The sequence below is a fragment of the Eptesicus fuscus genome, chromosome 2, assembly GCF_027574615.1.
Source record: "Eptesicus fuscus isolate TK198812 chromosome 2, DD_ASM_mEF_20220401, whole genome shotgun sequence".
Taxonomy (NCBI): domain Eukaryota; kingdom Metazoa; phylum Chordata; class Mammalia; order Chiroptera; family Vespertilionidae; genus Eptesicus; species Eptesicus fuscus.
The window spans coordinates 20649572-20671868 of record NC_072474.1 but is presented as its reverse complement, the minus strand read 5'-3'; the positions used below and the strand labels follow the sequence as shown (position 1 = coordinate 20671868).

The 22297-nt window shown below is 40.5% G+C and overlaps 1 protein-coding gene and 1 pseudogene across 5 annotated transcripts in view; one reads left to right on the top strand and one right to left on the bottom strand.

The window, feature by feature from the left end:
* Positions 1 to 22297, top strand: part of MLLT10 (MLLT10 histone lysine methyltransferase DOT1L cofactor) — a 229860-nt gene that overhangs the window by 36722 nt on the left and 170841 nt on the right. For all 5 annotated transcript variants that reach the window (XM_028156561.2, XM_028156559.2, XM_008148856.3 and 2 more), the window contains exon 4: positions 21406 to 21460. In XM_028156561.2, the coding sequence (XP_028012362.1) occupies positions 21406 to 21460 (55 nt within the window). The remainder of the gene's footprint in view (positions 1 to 21405; positions 21461 to 22297) is intronic.
* On the bottom strand, positions 16192 to 16953 carry LOC103292616 (60S ribosomal protein L7a-like; annotated as a pseudogene).

The window sequence follows — 22297 nt, the reverse complement described above, 5'->3', positions numbered from 1 at the left end:
ACCGGGAATCGAACCATGACCTACTGTTTCATGGGTTGATGCTCAACCACTGAGCCACATCTCTTCTAGTTTCTTAAGGTACAAGATGAAGTCACTGATTTGAGTTCTTTTCTAATACAGGCATTTAGTGCTATAAATTTCTCCCTCAATTATTGCTTTAATTTTCTTCCACAAATTTTGGTTTTACTTTTATTTATTTAAATATTTTTATATTTCCTCTTTCAATTTCTTCTTTGACTCATTGCTTACTTTAGTATATTTAGATTCTAAATATTTAGGGATCTTTACATTGATTGCTAAAATTGGTCAGAGAAAATTTTTTTATGTATGACCCAAAACTTATATTGAGTTGTTTCATGGCCTGATTATGATTTGTCTTGGTGAGTGTTTCATTTGTCCTTGAACAGAATGTGTATTCTAGTTTGTGTAGAGTGTTCTATAAATGTTACTTCATGTCAATTTGGTTGTGGATATTCTGATAGATAATATTGTTCAAGGATCTGTATCATTACTGATTTTCTGTCTACTGGTTCTATCAGTTATTGAGAGAGCTCTTTTGAAATCTCTAAATGTAATTGTGGATGTTTAAATTTTTTCTTGTAGTTATTTTTACTTTATGCATTTTGAAGCTGTTATTCAGTGAGTAAATGTTTAGAATTTTTGTATCTTCTTAATGAGTTAAACCCTTTGTCTTTGTGAAATGGTCCTCTTTTTTGATTTTCAAATCTACTATTCATGATATTAATATAATCATTTCAATTTTCTTTTGATTTTGCAGTATGTAATAGGACCTTTTTCTCTGGCTGCTTTTTAAAGGTTTTTGCTTGATCTGGTTTTAGGTAATTTGATCATGATATGTTGTGCTTTACATTGTTTCATGTTTCTGTTGCTTAGTGTTTATTTAAAGAGTACTTAGTTCTGTGTTGATAATTATCATTAAATATGGCAAATTGTTGCCATTATTTCTTCAGACTTTTGTTTTTTGTATTTATCTCCTGTGTCTCCAATTACAAGTATTTTGGCTTCCTGAAATTATCTCACAGCTAACTTATGCTTTGTTCCTTTTTTAAGGTATTTTTTCCTCCGAGTTTCATTTTAGTTAGTAACTATTACTTGGTTTCATGTGCTGTAAATCTCATACAGTATGTTTTTTTATCTTACACCTTGTAGTTTTCATCTCTAAATGTCCAATATTTTTTATTCTTGGATGTATTTACTTACCATGTTTAATGTTTCCTCTAGTTTCTTAAACATATGGAATGTATTCATAATAATTGTTTTAAAGGACTTGGGTGCTGGCTGGCATGGCTCAGTGGTTGAGCATCGATCTATGAACCAGGAGGTCACAGTTCGATTCTCCGTCAGGGCACATACCCGGGTTTTGGGCTTATCCCCAGTGCTGGGCGTGCTAGAGGCAGCTGATTAATGATTCTCTCTCATCATTGATGTTCCTATCTCTCGCTCCCGTCCTCTCTGAAACAAAAAATATATTTTAAAAAAAGGACTTGGGTAATAATTCTATGTTATTTTAAGATTGGTTTGACTGGCTGGTTTTTGTTTCATTAGGGGTATAATTTCCTGTATCTGGGTATGTCTTTATTGACTTATAGTCATTATGAATTTTAACTTGTTTGTTTCTCTGTTTTAGTATGCCTAAAAATATTTTTTTTTGACTTTGTTCTATGACATGATTAAGTTACTGGAAAATAGTTTGTTCCTTTTAGGTTTTGTTTTTGTTTTGTTTGACAGACCAGAGCTATGTTTAGGGTTAAATTTTCCCTCCTCCTGAGGCATTACCCTTCTTAGTACTCTGATGTGATATTAATTACTAGGTTTTGCATTCTGGCTTTTGGGAACAGGCATTATCTGCATCCTTGTATGAATTCTGGGTGCTATTACTTCTAAATCTTTTGGTGGTTCTCTCCCTAGCCTTGAATAGGTCTCTCACATGCAAGTGCTGATTAGTTAGTTACTCAACATATTCTAGGATCAGCCTCTGTAGATCTCTTCATTTTTCTCTCTCTCCTCAGCTCTCTACTCAGTGCTGGTCTCCCTTGTGAGGTCTAGCCACCTTGGCTTCCTTGGACTCGCAGCTCCATTTCCACAACTTGGGGAGACAGGCCCTGCCTGGGTTTCTTCTTTGTGTTCCACCGCCTGGAAACTCTCAAGGCAGTAAGCTGGCAAATGTATGGCTCATGTCATTTGTTTCTTGTCTCCTAGGAATCACTGTCTTTCATTATTTGTTGTCTAAAAACTTTAGTGCTGATTTTTCATACATTTTGTTAGGTTTTTATTATTTCATACACAAGGCTAAATCTGGTCCCTTTTACTCCCATCTTGACTAGAACTGGTTTTATTTTGCATTTTTTAATGGCTAGTGATATTGAGTACATTTTATTTGCTTATTGATCATTCATGTGTTTTCTTGTATGAAGAATTTGTTCAAACCTTTAGCCCTTTTCCTTCTTTCTCTCCTTTTTTTTTCCCCTTTATTCTTTGTTTCTTTCTTTTTCTTTTTTTCTTTTTGAGTTGGAGAACTTATATGTCCTGGATATGCCAGTCTTTTGTTAGATAAAATATTTTGTAAGTACTCTCTTCAAGTCTGTGGTTTTCTATTTTCTTAACTGTGGCTTTTAATAAGCAGAAATATTTAAGTATAATTTATCAGTTTTTTCTTTTATAGTTATTGCTTACTGTGAGCTAAGACACTTTTGGCTAACCCTGAAGTCATGAAGGTAATTTCCTGAAAAACTTTTTGTTTTTTTGCTAATTTATATTTAGGTCTGATGCATCTCAAATTAAGTTTTGTAGGTTTTATTTTTTGAGAATGAATATCTAATTGTTTCTGCACTGTTCGTTGAAAAAAGTCTCCTTTTCTCATTGGATTGCTTTGGTAAAACATAACATGGCTGCATAAGTGAGCTCTATTTTAGGAATCTTTATTCTGTTTCATTGATCTGTTTGTCCTTATAGCGTTTACCGCATTATTTTGATTATTTTTAACTGTATATGAAGTCTTTTAGTCAGATTTGCAAATCCTTCAACCCTTTTCATCTTTTCAAGATTGCTTTGCATATTCTAAGTCCTTAGTACTTCTGTATAAATTTTAATACTAGTTTTTCCATTTCCAGAAAGTGATGTGATTATGATTACAATTGCTTTGAACCTATAGATCTTTTTGAGGAGAATTGACATTTTAACAATGTTGAATCTTCCTATTTACTAGCATGGTCTGGCTCTCCATTTATTTAGGTCATCTTTGTTTTTATTTTGCAAGCAGTATTTTATGGTTTTTAATCTTTGTTCTTATGTCTTATTTTAAAATTATTTTTATTATTCAATATTTTATGTGATTGTGTGTTGTTTTTTAAAAATATATATTTTATTGAATTTTTACAGAGAGGAAGGGAGAGGGATAGAGAGTTAGAAACATCGATGAGAGAGAAACATTGATCAGCTGCCTCCTGCACATTCCCCACTGGGTATGTGCCCACAACCAAGGTACATGCCCTTGACCGAATCGAACCTGGGATCCTTGAGTCCGCAGGCCGATGCTCTATCCACTGAGCCAAACCAGTTAGGGCATGTAAGTGGTTTTAAAGAATTCAGTTTTTAATTATTTGTTCTTAGTATATGGAAGTAGAATTGACCTATGTATATTGACCTGTGTCATACAACCATACTTAACTCACATTAATTCTATGAGATTTTTGGTGATAACTTAGCTTTTTCTAGTAGATGATAATGTCATAAAACTTTACCTCTTTCCAATTTGTATATTTAAAAAAAATTTCTTCCTTTATTGCATATACTTAAATCTTGTTCCCATTCATTGGGGAAAACATTCAGTTTTGTACCATTAATTATGATGTCAACTGTAGGGTTTTTACTGATGATTGTTACCAGTTTGTTTTAAATATTGATTTCATTATTATTAAGAATCAGAAGGACTGCCATTGAAAAGGTAGTTCGTTATATTCAAAGATCCCTAGAGGAGGAGTTGCACCAAGGAAGCCATATGGGTTAGTTAGGAGACAGAAGGAGCAAAAGGGAAAAAGTAAAGGCAGGAACATTTATTTTGGTTTCTGTGGGAAGAAATAGTCAAGGAATGGTCATCAGGTTTAGGATAATTTAGTTCGAATAATTTCAAGGATTCTGGGGGTATAGGGACTTTGCCTAGTTGTCTGGTACCTAGCCTTGTGGTGATCAGGGCAGAGGAATATAGTGCTGGAGTATAAAATAGATAAAGATGGTTAGGGATATGGGCTCTGGAATGGTTGCTTTGCATATAAGGTTGTTCCAAAAAACTGTATACATACTTTACCAGCTGATAGCTCAATTTTGAAAATGAAATGTATTTTAATAAACACTGCCTTTATAATTATTTAAAGTGTATGTATATGTTTTTTTTGGGGATACACTATATATGAAAGCTAGCTGGGGAGTTGGTTTGCTATCTCCAGGAATTAGCCAGTCTTCGGAGGGTGGGGCAGTTTCTCTAGCATCAGCAGGCCCCAAAGTATCAAATATCAAAATGAAAAGATAAGATTAATATACAGGTTGAGTAAGATCTCTTCTGTTCCTAGTTTTCTGGCAGTTTATAGCTGGATATATATACATATACATATGTATATGTATATGTGTATGTGTGTGTGTGATGTGTGTGTGTGTGTGTGTGTGTGTGTGTGTGTGTGTGTGTATTAGAGGCCCAGCGCACGATTTAATCGTGGGTGTGTAGCGTCCCCTAGGCCTAGCCTGCCCGCCCCGCCACCCCCCCCCCCCTTCCCAACCACCCCAGAGGCTCTCAGTCTTTTGAGCCACGTTCTGAAGCCCAAACCTTGCATCCGGGTGAAGGCGGGGAGAGCCACCTGACACTCACCAGGAAACTAAAGTCCGAGGCTGAGTGTGATCTGCCCATGGTCTCCCAGAATAAGTTTTCCCTGAGTTCAGCCTGCACTCCATGACCCCCAAGTCTGAGAAAGGTAGGGACTCAGAAGCCTCTTTATATATTTTTCAGAACCCCCTTTAAAATCTAGAATCACTTGAGTCTCCCTCTCCTCCAAACCTGAGGATGTAGCACTGGCTTTTCCTTACCGATGCGACCAGCTCTGCTTGCAGCTCTGCTTGCAGCTCTGCTTGCAGCTCTGCTCTGCGTTCCCTCCCACCGAGCCTGTCCTATTCCTTCTGCTCCAAGTGTTCAGGTCCCCCACCCCTGATATCAAGGGCATATTCTGCCTCCTCATTGGCAGCCTCCTGGTGATGGATTGTGACGGTGTGAGCGCATCACTTCATGATGGTGTGAGGACCACCAAGGCTTTTATTTATAGGACTAGAGGCCTGGTGCACGGAAATTTGTGCACGCGCGTGTATGTGTCCCTCAGCCCAGCCTGCACCCTCTCCAATCTGGGACTCCTTAGGGGATTGGGCTTAAACCGGCAGTCAGACATCCCTCTCACAATCTAGGACTGCTGGCTCCCAACTGCTTGCCTGCCTGCCTTCATGATTGCCCCTGACTGCTTCTGCCTGCCAGCCTGATCACCCCCTAACAACTCCACTGCCAGCCTGATTGATGCCTAACTGCTCCCCTGCTGGCCTGGTCACCCCTAACTGCCCTTCCTGCAGGCCTGGTCACCCCCAACTGCCCTCCCCTACCGACCCGGTCACCCCTAACTGCTCTCCCCTGCTAGTCTGGTCTCCGCCCACAACTTCCCTCCTCTGCAGGCCAAGGTCCCCCCAAACTGCTCTCTCCTGCAGGCCTGGTCCCCCTCAACTGCCCTTCCCTGCAGGCCCGGTCACCCCCAACTTCCCTCCTCTGCCAGCCTGGGTCGCCCCCAACTTTCCTCCCTTGCCGGCCTGGTCACTCCCAACTCCCCTCCCCTGCAGGCCTGGTTCCCCACAACTGCCCTCTCTTGCAGGCCTGGTCCCTCCCAACTGCCCTCTGCTGGCCATCTTGTGGCAGCCATCTTGTGTTCACATGGGGGCAGCCATCTTTGACCACGGGAGCAGCCATCTTATGTGTTGGAGTGACAGTCAATTTGCATGTTACTCTTTTATTAGATAGGATAGAGGCCTGGTACACGGGTGGGGGCCGGCTGATTTGCCCTGAAGGGTGTCCCGGATCAGGGTGGGGGTTCCCTTGGGGCGTGGGGCAGCCTGGGCGAGGGGCCTGTGGTGATTTGCAGGTCAGCCACGCCCCCCGGCGACCCAAGTATAGGCCAGGGCTGGCTGGAAGCAGGTATCTGGGATTTATTTATCTTCTATAATTGAAACTTTGTAGCCTTGAGCGGAGGCCAGGGCTGGCCAGGGTGGGCGGGAAGCTTGGCTTCCTCCATCGCCGGGGCAACCCAAGCCTCCTGCTTGCTCCAGCTCTGTGGCGGCTGCCATCTTAGTCGGGTTAATTTGCATACTTACTCTGATTGGCTGGTGGGCATAGCGAAGTGATGGTCAATTTGCATGTTTCTCTTTTATTAGTGTAGATATATATATATATATATATGTTTAAATATATTTTAATTGTTTTCAGAGAGGAAGGGAGAGGGAGAGATATAAATATAATGATGAGAGAGAATCATTGATCAGCTGCCTCCTGCACGCCCCATTAGGGATCAAGCCCGCAACCTCGGCAATGTGCCCTTGACCAGAATCAAACCCGGGATCTTTCAGTCTACATGCCAGCAACGCTCTATCCATTGAACCAAACCGGCTAGAGATATATAGATATAAATATAAATATAAATATAAATATAAAATATATATGTATATATATATTTTTTTTTGTTTGTTTGTTTTAGAGAGAGAAAGAGCAAGAGAGAGACATACATCAATTTGTTATTTCACTTATTTATGCATTCAATGTTTGATTCTTGTATGTGCCCTGACTGGGAATTGAACTCACAAACTTGGCATATTGGGACAATGCTCTAATCAATTGAGCTACCGGCCAGGGCCTGAATGGATATTTTTTGTCAAATGCTTTTTCTTCATCTGTTGATATGATTATATATTTTAAAAAATAAATATGGTAAATTTCATTGTTTTTATTTTCATGTGTTATAACAACCAAGTATTTCTGGGATAAACTTCATTTGGTTACAGTGTATTATCCTTTTTATATATTGCTGGATTTAAATTGCTAATAGTAAATATTTTTGCATTTATGTACATGAGGAATGTTTGTCTGCAATTGTTTTCATAGTTTCAGGTTTTAGTATTATTGGTATATTCATTAATATTTTCATGCTGAACTTGGAAAATGATTTTGGAATTAGTCTCTATTTTTTGAAAGTATTTATTTTCTGAAAGTGATGCTATTTCTTCTTTGGTGATATGAAGCAATTTACCAGTGAAAAATATGAGCCTAGGGTTCTGTTTTGAGGAAGGATTTTGATAATGAATTCAATGTAAAGGTTTCTTTAAGTGTTTATTTCATCCTATCAATTTTGGTAAGTTGTATTTTTCAGGGAAGTTTTTCATTTCATCCAAGTTGTTGAATTGATTAGTGTAAAATTATTAATCTTTTGTGCTTTTATCACAAAAGATTATCAATCTGTTGGTTCTATAGTGACAATTCCTTCTTTATTCCTTATATTGGTTATTTGTGTGTGTGTTTATTATTTTTATTGATTTCAGAAAGGAAGGGATAGAAAGATAGAAACATCAATGATGAGAGAGAATCATTGATTGGCTGCCTCCTGCACACCCCCTACTGGGGGTTGCGCCCCCAACCAGGGCATGTGGCCTTGACCAGAATCAAACTCAGGACACTTCAGTCCACAGGCCTACACTCTATCCACTGAGCCAAACCAGCCGGGGTTATTTATTGATTTTTTAAAATCCAGTTTTGTTAATTTCCAAGAGAGAAATGTTAACATACTATACTATGTTTGTGGAATTGAGTATTTATCCCTTTACTTGTGACAGTTTTGCCTCATATATTTTGAATCATTGTTATGAGGCACATATTTATGTCCTCATTATTTGATGCTTATGAGTCTCAAGATTAGTCTCAACATTTGATGCCATTACATGCTTGGATTTAGGTCTACCATTTTAGTAGGTGTTTTCTGTTTGTCTAGTTTTTAAAAATATATTTGAAAATTAGTATTAAAAACAGTTTTAATGATAAAATTCACAAATATAGTGTACAATTCAGTGGTTTTTAGTATATTTACAAAATTGTGAAACCATTGTCATAATTAATTTTAGAATATTTTCATTACCTCAGAAAAAGCTCTGTGTCCATAGTTCAGCCTTTTTTTTTTTTTTTTTTAAAATATATTTTATTGATTTTTTACAGAGAGGAAGAGAGAGGGATAGAGAGTTAGAAACATCAATGAGAGAGAAACATCGATCAGCTGCCTCTTGCACACCCCCTACTGGGGATGTGCCCGCAACCAAGGTACATGCCCTTGACCGGCATCGAACCGGGACCTTTGAGTCCGCAGGCCGACGCTCTATCCACTGAGCCAAGCCGGTTTCGGCCATAGTTCAGCCTTTTAAAGGGTACAATTCATTGTTTTTTAGTATAGTCACAGAATTATGCAATCATTACTGTAATCAATTTAAGAATGTTTTCATCACCTCAGGAACAGCTCTGTGCCCATTAGCAGCCACTATCCATTACCCAGCCTCTCCAGTCCCTGGAAACCACGAATCTACTTTCTGTCTCTATTCTGGACATTTCATATAAATGGAATCGTACAATACTTGGTATTTTGTCAGTGCCTTTTTTTCTCTTAGCATAACGTGTTTAGGGTTCACTTATGTTGTAGCATGTATTAGAACTTTATTTCTTTTTATTGCCAAATAACATTCCATTGTATGGATATACCACATTTTATATACTCATTAACTAATTGATGGACATTTAGGTTGTATCTACATTTTGGCTATTATGAATAATGCTGTTATGACCATTTGTGTACAAACTTCTATGTATACATCTGTTTTCATTTCTTTTGGGTTTGGAGTTTTTTGATCAAACTTATGATAATTATATTTAACCATTTGAGGAACTGCCAATGCAGCTATCCCACTTTATATTCCAAAAAATATATATGAGGGGTCTAATTTCTCCCATATCATTGCCAACAGGATATATTTAAAAAATATTTTTATCTTTAAATCTTTATTGTTGAAGGTATTACATATGTCCCCCCCCCCCATTGACCCCTTCTAGCCCATACCCGGCCCCCCATCTACCTCACTGTTGTCTGTGTTCATGGGTTATGCATATATATATCTATAATAATAAAAGCACAATATTCTAATTAGACCAGACAGCTGAACAACCTTCTGGATGTCCTTCCGGACTACCTTCTGGAGGAAGCCGCAGCTGCGAGGGCCGAGCCCCTTGCACGAATTTCGTGCATTGGGCCTCCAGAGTGTGTGTGTAACATATATGCATATAAGTTCTTTGGTTGACCTCTTCCCACCCACCCATCCACCTTGGCCTTCCCTCTGAGATTCAACAGTCTGTTCCATGCTTCTATATCTCTGGATCTCTATTGTTCATCAGCTTATTTTGTGCATTAGTTTCCACATATGGGTGAGATTATGTGATACTTGTCTTTCTGTGACTGGCTTATTTTGCTTAGCATAATACTCTCCAGGTCCCTCCATGCTGTCTCAAAGGGTAAGCAATCCTTATTTTGTACTGCTGCATAGTATTCCAAGGTGTAAATGTACCACAGCTTTTTTATAATATAATTATATGAATAAAAGGTCCAACCTAATTTTTTTTATTTGTAGATAAGAAGTTTTAACATATAACTTTGGTAAAGCTATTTCTCTTTGGATTAGTTTCTTAGCATCCCTCTAGCAATTTCAATATATTTATCTTTTTACAGTACATATAGCATGCCAATTATAGTTAACATTGTACCACTTTTTTTTTAAATATATTTTATTGAGTTTTCACAGAGAGGAAGGGAGAGGGATAGAAAGCCAGAAACATCGATGAGAGAGAGACATCGACCAGCTGCCCACTGCACACCCCCCACCTGGGGATGTGCCCGCAACCAATGCACATGCCCCTGACCGAAATCGAACCTGGGACCCTCCAGTCCGCAGACCGACGCTCTATCCACTGAGCCAAACCGGTTTCGGCGCATTGTACCACTTTTTGTAAAGTGTAGAAAACTTGGAGCCTTCAGAGATTCTTTTACATCACCTCTGCCTGCTATCAGTTATATTATTGTCATATGTATTAGATCTACATATATTACACAACCCAGAAGATATTACAATTTTTGCTTTCAATAATATGTATTTTTTTAAAAATATTTTTTGTTGTTAATTTTTTTAGAGAGAGAGGAAGGGAGAGGGATAGAGAGATAGAAACATTAATGGAGAGAAACATCATTGATCAGCTGCCTTCTACATGCACCTTACTGGGGATTGAGCCCACAACCTGACCATGTGCCCTGACTGGGAATTGAATTGGTGACCTCTTGGTTCCTGGGTTGATGCTCAACTGCTAAACCACACAGACTGGGCAGTAACATGTATTTTTAAATAATAAGACCTAGAAGTCTTTTATAGCTACCCAGATATTTACCACTTGAGGTGCTCTTCTTTGTTTCCTGAAGATTTGCGTTTTCATCTAGTACCATTTCCCTTAATTTTGATGACTTACTTTAGTCTTTATTGTAGCCCATGTCTACTGATGATTAATTGTTTCTTTTATCTGTAAAAACCCATTTTACCTTCATTTTTGAAGGATTTATTAGTTAAATACAGAATTCTGGATTGACAGTTCTTTTTCTTCAAATACTTTAAAGATTGAGAAAGCAGTCATTTATCCAGTTACTGTTCCCCTTTATTTGATGTGTCATTTTCTCTTGGCTGCTTTCAATACCTTTTCCCTTGTTTGCTTTTCAGTAAGTGGTTTGGTTACTTGAGGTTCACTGAGCTTCTTCAATCCATAAATATGTCCTTCAAATTGAGGAAGTTTTCATTCATTATGTGTTCTAAATTTTCTTTCCCACTGTATTCTCACACTTATTTATTTATTCACACCCCCCCCACCCCCCGCCCCTTCCATCCTCTAGGCCAGTGGTTCTCAACCTTTCTAATGCCGCGACCCTTTAATACAGTTCCTCATGTTGTGGTGACCCCCAACCATAAAATTATTTTTGTTTTTACTTCATAACTGTGATTTTGCTACTGTTAATGAATCGTAATGTAAATATCTGTGTTTTCCGATGGTCTTAGGTTCTATAGCAGCGGGTCTCAACCTGTGGGTCGCAACCCACTGGTTGAGAACCGCTAGCAGGGTCGCCTCTAGCAGCAGTGCTAAGGATATAGACTCTCCTGCCTCTGCGGCAGTGCTAAGGATGTCCGACTGCTGGCTTAGGCCTGCTCCCCACGGACCTCTCCCGAGGGCTCCCGGACTGCGAGAGGGCACAGGCTGGGCTGAGGGATCCCTCCCCCTCCTGAGTTCATGAATTTCGTGCACCGGGCCTCTAGTTTAATTATAATAGCTATTTTAAAGCCGAATTCCAATGTATGTCTAGGTCATCTTCGTGTTGACCTTCGCCGATTGTGTTTGCAAGCATGATTAACATTTTCCTATTCGTAGATCAGGTAGGTGACTTGGAGTTTCCAATACATTGTAAGTGTTTTACTTGGGAAGTCTGGATTTTATTATATTCCTTTGCAGAAATTGTTATTGTTTTTATAAGCAGTTGATTGGGTTAGATTCAAACCATCTATTAAGTATTTTGAGCAGTTGCTTAAATTTCTTTTTCCTTAACTGGACTCTAGCTTGCCTTTTTTAAGTTCAGTGAGAGATTTGGGCATATTCTATATATAAATATTTGGGGGCTTCTCCTGGTTCTCTCCTCTTCTTGATTCAGACCTCACTTTCCTTGTTTCCCTGAAATTTTATCTTCTGGTTCTTCAGGTATTAAAACTACAGGAGCCACTATGGCTGGTTAGCTCATCTTCAGACTAAAAACCTTCCAGTTCTGACATATGGTGGGAAACTAGAATCTTTTTTTTTTAAATATATATTTTTATTGATTTCAGAGAGGAAGGAAGAGGGAGAGAGAGATAGAAACATCAATGATTAGAGCGAATCATTGATTGGCTGCCTCCTGCACACCCCCTACTGGGGATTGAGCCCACAACCAGGTCATGTGCCCTTGACTGGAATAGAACCTGGACCCTTCAGTCCGCAGGCCGACACTACCCACTGAGCCGAACCAGTTAGGGCTAGGATCTATTTGTTATCTGTGTAAGGGTTTGTCTTGTGTAAGTTTCCTTCTGGAATAGATCACTTTATCATTGATTTAAACATAATTGATATGTTTCATTTCGTTGCAGTTATTTTCATTGGCCTTAATTAATTTCATCTTTGGCCAGCAGAAGTCTCTTTAGGTTAGCCCATAAGTCCTTTTTACATGATTAGAGTAGTCTTTTGTAGCTTTCTTGCTGGTAGAACAAACTATTCTGGGGTTATTTGACTTCGACCCGGAATCATCGCTTCTCCTAGGAGTCCTGGACCACAGCCCGGGCATTAATTTCTAGAGTGGTAGTCATGCTCTTTCTAAAACACAAGAAAAGATGTGTTAATTTAGATTTATTTTTATCTTTTTTAAAAAAAATATATTTTATTGATTTTTTACAGAGAGGAAGGGAGAGGGATAGAGAGTCAGAAACATCGATGAGAGAGAAACATCGATCAGCTGCCTCCTGCGCACCCCCTATTGGGGATATGCCCGCAACCAAGGTACATGCCCTTGACCGGAATCAAACCTGGGACCTTTTAGTCTGCAGGCCGATGCTCTATCCACTGAGCCAAACCAGTCAGGGCTATTTTTATCTTTTGCTTAAATAAAGAAATGATGATGGTATGTGTTTTATCCTATAGGTACTTAAAAAAAATATTTTTTATTATTGATTTTAGAGAGAGAGAGGAGCAGAGAAGGAGAGAGAGAAACAGTGATTGACTGCCTCCTGCATGCCCCCTACCAGGATTGGGCCGCAACCTAGGCATGTGCCCTTACCAGGAATTGAACTGGTGACCTCTCGGTTCAGGGGATGACACTCAACCAACTGAGCCACATTTTATGCCACAATTATATCTTTTATATGAGGAAGATCAAACTTAAAACTTGAATTTATACTTCTCATTAACCTGTAATACTAATTTTAAAAATATATATTTTATTGATTTTAGAGAGGAAGGGAGAGGGAGAGAGAGATAAAAACATCAATGATGAGAGAGAATCATTGATTGGCTGCCTCCTGCATGCCCCCTACTGGGGATCGAGCCCGCAGCCCAGGCCTGTGCCTTTGGCTGGAATCGAACCTGGGACCCTTCAGTCCGCAGGCCGATGCTCTATACCAGGCGTCCTCAAACTACGGCCCGTGGGCCACATGCGGGTGTTTTTGTCATTTTGTTTTTTACTTCAAAATAAGATATGTGCAGTGTGCATAGGAATTTGTTCATAGTTTGTTTTTTTAAAAAATACATTTTATTGACCTTTTACAGAGAGGAAGGGAGAGGGATAGAGAGTCAGAAACACCAATGAGAGAGAAACATCAACCAGCTGCCTCCTGCACACCTCCCACTGGGGATGTGCCTGCAACCAAGGCATGTGCCCCTAACCGGAATTGAACCTGGGACCCCTCAGTCCACAGGCCGATGCTCCATCCACTGAGCCAAACTGGTTTCGGCAGTTTTTTTTTAAACTATAGTCCAGCCCTCCAACGGTCTTAGGGACAGTTAACTGGCCCCCTGTTTAAAAAGTTTGAGGACCCCTGCTCTATACATTGAGCCAAACCAGCTAGGGCATGTAATACTATTTTTAATTATTATCTTACTGCTTTTTGTAATGTAATGGTGATCACAGTCTGGGTAAACAAGTATAGCTGAATGCATAGTTACATAGCCACAACCTCCTAAAGCTCAGTGTTTTAGGTGAGCTTGACTTAGTGAAGTAAAGTGAGTACTTTGCAAGAGAATCCTATCTAATAAAAGAGTAATATGCAAATTGATGTCACTCTAAGACACAAGATGGCCGCCCCCATGTGGTCGAAGATGGCTGCCCCCATGTGGACACAAGATGGCCGCCACAAGATGGCCTGCAGGGGAGGGCAGTTGTGGGCAGTTAGGGGTGACCAGGCCAGCAGAAAAGGGCAGTAGGGGGGTGACCAGGCCGGCAGAAGAGTGCAATTGGGGGAGATCAGGCCTGTAAGGGAAGGCAGTTGTGGATGATCAGGCCAGCAGGGAGGACAGTTAGGTGTGACCAGGCCTGCAAGGGAGGGCAGTTGGGGGGGAGACCAGGTCTGCAGGGGAGGGCAGTTGTGGGCGATCAGGCAAGCAGGGAGGACAGTTGGGGGAGACCAGGCCTGCAGGGGAGGGCCATTCGGGGGGGGATCAGGCCTGCAGGGGAGGTCAGTTGTGGGGGGACCAGCCCTGCAGGGGAGGACAGTTGGGGGGTACCCAGGCCTGCAGGGGAAGGCCGTTAGGGGTGACCAGGCCTGCATGGGAGGGCAGTTGGGGGGGGGGCATGCCTGCAGGGGAGGGCAGTTGGGGGCGACCAGGACGGCAGGGGAGGGCAGTTAGGCCTTGATCATGCTGGCAGGGGAGTGGTTAGGGGGTGATCAGGCTGGCAGGCAGAAGCGGTTAGGGGCAATCAGGCAGAGGCAGGCGAGTGCTTGGGTGCCAGCAGTCCTGGATTGTGAGAGGGATGTCTGACTGCCCGTTTAGGCCCGATTCCGGTGGGATCGGGCCTAAACGGGCGGTCGGACATCCCTCAAGGGGTCCCAGATTGGAGAGGGTGCAGGCTGGGCTGAGGGACACCCCCCCCCCCCGTACACAAATTTCATGCACTGGGCCTCTAGTCTATAATAATAAAAGTGTAATATGCTAATTAGACCAAACGACCTTCTGGACAAAGCTGGGCTGCAAGGGAAGCCCTGGTTCTGGGTGTCTTCCGGCACCTGGAGGGAAGCCGTTGCTGACATCCGGGGAAAGGAAAGCCTACTCTTGCACGATTTTCATGTATCGGGCCTCTAGTCTATAATAATAAAAGCGTAATAAGCTAATTAGACCGAACGACCTTCTGGATGACATTCCAGACGACCTTCTGGACGAAGTGGGGCCTTGGAGCCCCTTGCATGAATTCCATGTATCGGGCATCTAGTCTAATATAAATTAGAACAAGTAATGTTGTCTTACATTATAAAGATGGAAAATAGTTGTATGCTTTCTTACTATACTACATGATATATAAAAAAAGAAGGAACCTCGTATAATTTCTACTTGTTTGGGCCATTACAATTAAAGGGTATTTTTTCTTGGTAAATTGTGGTGAGATCTCTAATGTATGTCTTTTTTGGAGGAGCAGTATCTCCTTATAATGTTTACCCTTTTGCAGGATTTATTTGCACCTTTTTAACACTATATCTCACTAAAATAAGAGTGGATCTGTGGAATTCTAGTACACATGTAGCTGCAGCCTGCCCTGCAAAACTTTGCAGTTTGGATTGGTTTACTATAGGATCTGAAGTCTCTGTTATCCTTATGCCTCATACCAGATACAGTCTTCTGACTACAACTTAATCTTGTTTTGTTTTTTCTATAATCATGTTTTTTGTCAAGTCTCCTGTCTATTTTTACTCTTAGTGGGAAGATAAAGTCATATTATTTTACTTAGCATATAGTAATGTGTCTATAAGTATTTAAATTATAAAACAAATGAAATATTTTGGAATGAAGAAATAAATTCACTTCATTCGTACTATTCTCATCACAGGTCTATTAATATATTTTGTGTATTTTCTTTTAGAGTTTTTTTCTATGCATTTATTTGTTAACAGTGAAAATCTTTGTGAATATAGCATTCATTCCCTCACTGTTATACAGTTAAGACTCTTTATAAAATTTTTATATTTATAAACAGCCATATAAAATATTTTTATACACATTCTTTTCATGTCTTGAACTTATAGTATATAAATGATATAATAATGACACAGTACTTAATAAATGCTATATCCATCATTTTTTTTTTTTTTGGCTCTCTGTGAAGTAATGGAATCAGTAATTTCCTTGAATCATATTGCTAAATTGCTTTCTAAAAGAATTGGATTATGGTGCCATCAATAGTATATGAAAATAAATGTTCACTGCACTCTGAACATGAGGAAAAGCTTTGCTAACGTAGTGGGCAAAAATGCCTATTCTAGCTTGGCAATGTGAGTCACCGACTTTGGTTCTGGGACATTGCCTCCCCACTGACGGTGGATCTCATCATATCTGTCATTTTAATTGGCCTGGATAGCTTCTGCCAGCTTAGCCTGAGCTCTTTTGTCTTCTGAGTTAACCTGTGTAAAGGTGATGGTGGTGCAGGTCTTCCTGTGGTCTAGACACCCCATCCTGGCCTTCCTCTTGATAATACAGTAGGGAACCCCCATTTTACTGCACAGTGCAAGCAGGAAGACGACCAGCTTGATGGGATCCCTATCATGTGCAGTCACTATCAGCTGGGCCTTCTTGTTCTCCACCAGGGTGGTTACAGTGTTAACCCTTGTTGGAAGGACAGGTGGCCTCTTGGGGACATCCCCTTTGCTGGCAGCTTTTTTCTCAGTCCAGGCCAACAATTTCTGCATCTTCTCTTTGCTTTGTCTCTGGTCTATACTTGTGGGACAGCTTAAGCAGCTGAGTAGCTGTTTGGTGGTCTAAGGCCTGAGTGAACTGGTTAATGGCAGGAGGCACTTTCAGATACTTAATAGTGAATAGTCCTTTGCTACTGCAACCGAATGTTAGAGGGGCCATTGACAAAGTGGGTGAGGTCCCTTTAGGGCTGGATGTCCTGTCCAATTCCAAAATTCTTGGACCTTTTCTCAAATGGGATATACCACCTTCTTGGCCTCCTGCTTCTTCACAACAGCAGGAGCCAGTACCACCTTCTTTCCCTTAGCCTTCTTTCCTTTCAGCATCTTAGGCCACAAGAGGAGAGAGAAATAAAAATTTTTGAATTGTCTATTCTAATGTTTTTCTTTTATAGAAGTTTTTAATTTTTTAGATTCGACTACTGGTTATTTTCGGTCTTAATTCTTCTATTGAAATTGTTTTCCAAACATTTTGAATTTATATTTGTGATCAGTAAAGTTTCAAGTGTCTAATTTGAATTTTTTCTTCCCCAATTGTTGAACATTGTTCTTATACCTAACCATCCCAAAGAGTAATCTATCACTGGCTGTAATCCTTACATTAGATTTAGTTATACTTCTATAAGTAACTGATTTTTTTCCTCCAAGGTAAATTGTACAACTAATAGTGTTTCCATCTGTGTAGGAGGTATAACTTAGAACCAAATTATTGCCTGTCTTTAGCAAATCTGCTTATGTTTTTGCTCCTTCCATGTATCCAGCTGTGATAGATGCTAGGGCTATAGCTATGAAATGGAATTTATAATCTAGCAAAGGAGATAAACATAATTGCATAAATAATTGTGATTGCAGTCTACCTAATAAAAGAGTAACACGCCAATTGACTGTACCTTCGCGACGCCCACCAGCCAATCAGGAGTGAGTATGCAAATTAACCCAACAAAGATGGTGAGTTAATTTGCATATCCAGACACCAAGTGGCCAGGGGCCGGGGCAGGACGCTTGCTTTGTTGCCATGGCGACGACGCAGGCGTTCCGCACCACCCTCGCTGCTCTGGGCCTCTGGGCAGCGTGAGAAGGCGGAAAGGCGGCTCCGGCCAGAGCGAAGGCAGTGCCGACAGCCAGGGGAATGAAGGCCCATTCTTGCATGAATCTTCATTCGTTCATCGGGCCACTAGTATACAATAAGAAGAAAAGTACATAGATAACTCATAAACGGCACCTAATTTAATAAAGGTATTCAGAGAAATATTTTTTGAGGAAGTGACTTTAAGCAAGGACCTGAGGGAAGTAAGAAGTTACCTAACTGTGAAAGTGATTTGGGGTGAGGACAGTATTTTAGGTAGAGTAAAAGCAACACATTTAACCTTTTGCACTCGGATGTCGAGTGTGACCCGACACAGTTAGCATTAGAATAAAGGAATCGAGAAAAAAGCAAGCGAGTGCAAAGGGTTAAAGGCTTCAGATAGGAATGAGCTTTGGAGTATTTACTGAACTGAAAGAAGAAAAGTCAGTATTGTCCAGACAATAAGAACGTCATAGAGAAAAATAAGGAGCAGATCATGTAGGAAAAGCATTTAAAGGCTATAAGTGGGGAAGTTATGTATATTGACTTGCATTTTTGAAGTTCATTCTGTAGACTGGAAGGGTCAGGTACTGGGAGACTATTTAGTAGAAGACCACTGAAGTGGTCCTGATGAGAGTTGATGTTGGCTTGCAGTTGGCTAACACTAGTGTAGAAGGAGAGTAGTAGTCAAATCTCACCAGTATTTAGGAGGAGAATGGCCCAATTGTGGTGATTGATTAAATATGAGGTTAGCCCTAGCCTTGTGGCTTAGTTGGTTGAGCGTTGTTCCATGCACCAAAAGGTCACCGGTTCAATTCCTGGACAGGGCACACACCCAGGTTGCGGGCTTGATCCCCAGTAGGTGGTGTGCAGGAGGGAACCTGTTAATGTTTCTCACATCGATGTTTCTCTCTCTCCTTCTACCTTCCTCTATCAAATCAATACAAACATATTTTTAAAACATATGAGTTTAGGAAATAGGGTAAAGCTGTCAAAAGATGATGCCTAGATATGGGCAATATGTGATTAATAATATTATTACAAAGATAGGGAAAATTGCAGGAAGAGTAAGTGTAGTCATAAATTTGGGACTGAATTTAAAGCGTCTATCCTATCTAATAAAAGAGTAATATGCAAATTGACCATCATTCCAACACAAGATGGCTGCCCCCATGTGAACACAAGATGGCCACCACAAGATGGCCAGCAGGGGAGGGCAGTTGGGAGGGACCAGGCCTGCAAGTGAGGGCATTGGGGGTGATGAAGCCTGCAGGGGAGGGCAGTTAGGGGTGACCAGGCCGGCAGAGGAGGGAAGTTGTGGGTGACCGGGCCTGCAGGGAAGGGCAGCTGGGGGGGGACCCAGGCCTGCAGGGGAGACCAGTTGGGGGACCGGGCCTGCAGGGGAGGGCAGTTAGGGGCAAACAGGCTGGCAGGGGAGCAGTTAGGCATCAATCAGGCTGGCAGGGGAGTGGTTAGGGAGTGATCAGGCTGGCAGGCAGAAGCAGTTAGGGGCAGTCACGAAGGCAGGCAGGCGAGGAGGTGGGAGCCAGCAGTCCTGGATTGTGAGAGGGATCCCAGATTGGAGAGGGTGCAGTCTGGGCTGAGGGACACACACCCCCGTGCATGAATTTTGTGCACCAGGCCTCTAGTCTATCTAATAATAGAGGAATATGCAAATTAGCCAGGACGCAGTAACATCACGACAGGACAACAGGGACCTGAGGCTGCATGGTGCCTGGCCGGGGCTTGATGGGGTACCTCAGGCTGTGCCCCCCGCCCCAGCGCTGGGCCAGGAGACCTCATGCCATGCCCCCCGCTCTGTGGCAGGGGACCCGAGGCTACGCCCCTGCCCCAGCTCTAGGCTGGGGGATCTGAGTCTGCGACCCCACCCGGCACCAGGCTGGGGGACCTGAGGCTGTGCCCCCTTTCTAGAAGTCCTTGACCGGGCTGGGGCCAGCTGGGTCTGGGTCTCCTGCATTTTTGAAGTGTGTACAGGTGGTGGGCAGGGATTTGACTCTAGGTCCCGCAGCGTGCCCCAGACTCTGACAGGAGGGAGATTTTCATATATATTTTAATAACTTTCTTTCATCTCTGATACTTCTATTATAGAGAAAGGGCAAATAGCAATATTAAAATATTTTCTCTAATTCCCTTTTTTTTCCTAAAAATATATTTTTTATTGAATTTTTACAGAGAGGAAGGGAGAGGGATAGAGAGTTAGAAACATCGATGAGAGAGAAACATCGATCAGCTGCCTCATGCATATCCCCTACTGGGGATGTGCCCGCAACCAAGGTACATGCCCTTGACCAGAATCGAACCTGGGACCCTTCAGTCCGCAGGCCGACGCTCTATCCACTGAGCCAAACTGGTTAGGGCTCTTCTAATTCCCTTTTAATGTGCACGAATTTCATGCACCAGGCCACTAGTGTATTATAGAAAGTTTTACATATGGATCTAAGCACAAATGAATAGGTCAAATTTGTGAGTCACTGGCATATCCTACTAATTTAATTGGTGATAGATGTATGGAAAATGAATGAGATTGCCGAGTGTTTAACATGAAATGAGAAGGTATCTTAAGTGAGAGTGCTGAGGAACTTCTGCATTTAAACATTGGATAAGGTGATCAGAGAAGTACTGCCAAAATGGTAAGAGGAAAATAAGGAGAGTGAAATAATAGCATCTCATGGCTTATGTTTTATATACTTAATTTCTTGTTCTTATTTTTCTTTGTAATTTATTTATGTTACTATATTATATGCTGTAAGTTGGGGAGCATGATGGGGTACACAGATAATAAATACTCAAGTGTGACCTCTAGGAACATATTCTTCATAGTAAGACAATGCCATTAAACTTACTCTGTTTAGTCCTTGCTGTTGTGCGTAGTAGTCCCATGCACTTAAAAGTTGCCGTTAGATTCCCTGTCAGTGTGCATGCCTGGCTTTTGGGCTTGATCCCCAGTAGGCGGGCATACCCATTGATGTTTTGCTCTCCCGTTGATATTTCTCTCTCTCCCTCTCCATTCCTCTCTCTCTCTAAAAATCAATTAAAAAAATCTTAAAGAGCTTACTCTGTTTATTAATTTTATAATAGTATTTGTCCTCTTGTCAATAATGAAAAGAAAGATTAGTAGTGGCTCTGTGTTTATTTCTGGTTTTAAATTGGGGAGTGGTAGGCAGTGGGATTCATGATAACTTCCGAGTACCATTGTGTGTGAATAAGAGTAACTAGAATAATTAGAGCACTTTCTTCCAGAAGGCAGGTCAGCATATGAGAGACCATGCCTTGCCACCTAATAAAAATTAAAAATTTTTGAGTTTGGCTCTTTAAAAACAAACCAGACCTAACTGAGTAGACTAAGCCTAGCTGATCTTAGGTAGAAAGTAAAGAGCTAGAAGCAAATGTTAAAAACCATGCCCCAGTCCTATGTTTAGAGAATCTTTTTGTTTTTATTAATTTAACACTAAAAAAATCTTGGCAGGAATTTAAAAGTAAGCAACAATTTACTTTGTAAAAGTTATCTGGTGCTCTGATCTCATGTCGAGGAGAATTACTTTGTGAGGAATGTTCTGAAATGTTACTCTTGGTGGCAACTAGTACAAATGTTGCTCCTACCTTTTTAATAGTTTTGAAGTTACAAGGAAGATGTTATACTTTTGTAATCTGAAAAATATCTTTGTTTCCTTTCTTTCTTTTTTTTTAAATAGAGATGTGAACTGTGTCCTCATAAGGATGGAGCTTTAAAAAGAACAGATAATGGGGGTAAGTGCAGAGATTTTTGAAAAAATTTTTATTGAAGACTGGATTGGGAAAGTATTTTAAGGTATTTGGTAGTTTATATTATTATATAAAATTGAATAGTGTTGACCACTCATATTTTTATAGCAGTGAATATAATTTATGAATTTTTTATTGAAAAAGTTTTTCTACTTTGTGGATAGAATTAAGAATTGTTTTTTTCTTAATGCAGAACAATCCACATACTTATAATTAAAATCTTGATTTTTTTAATGGATACAGTTCCTTATAGAAAGTATTTTTGAAAAATAAGCTGCTCTCTCTCTCTCCCTCTCTCCTCCCTCCCTTCCTCCCCCCCCACCCCCCCTCTCAGCTAGAGTTAAAATCTGTTGTTTTAGACCTCTGCCCCCCTTTTGTGTATTGCAGGACAGATGATGTTTTTATTGAATGTTAATTTTAACACACTTGAGGGCCTTTTGGCTGATTCCAAAATTCTGTTGTGCTTTTGTATTTCTCATTTTCATTTCTGTTTTTAGTTATCTCCCTCAGAGAAATCTGTATTTCTTTATAGCTCAGTACTATGAATTTATTAAACTGTGGCATCCTGTGAAAATCAAGTAACTCATGAAGAAATTTAAAAAGTAGAGATATATTTTTCTGTAGCTAAGGTCTGGAAACAGCCCAAGTGCCCGATAGGTGAGTGGATAAAAAAAGCTGTGGTACATTTATACCATGGAATACTATGCAGCAATAAAAAAGAAGGATCTCTTACTTTTTGAGATAGTTTGGAGGGACCTGGAGAGTATTATGTTAAGTGGATAAACCAGTCACAGAAAGACAAGTATAACATGATCTCACTCA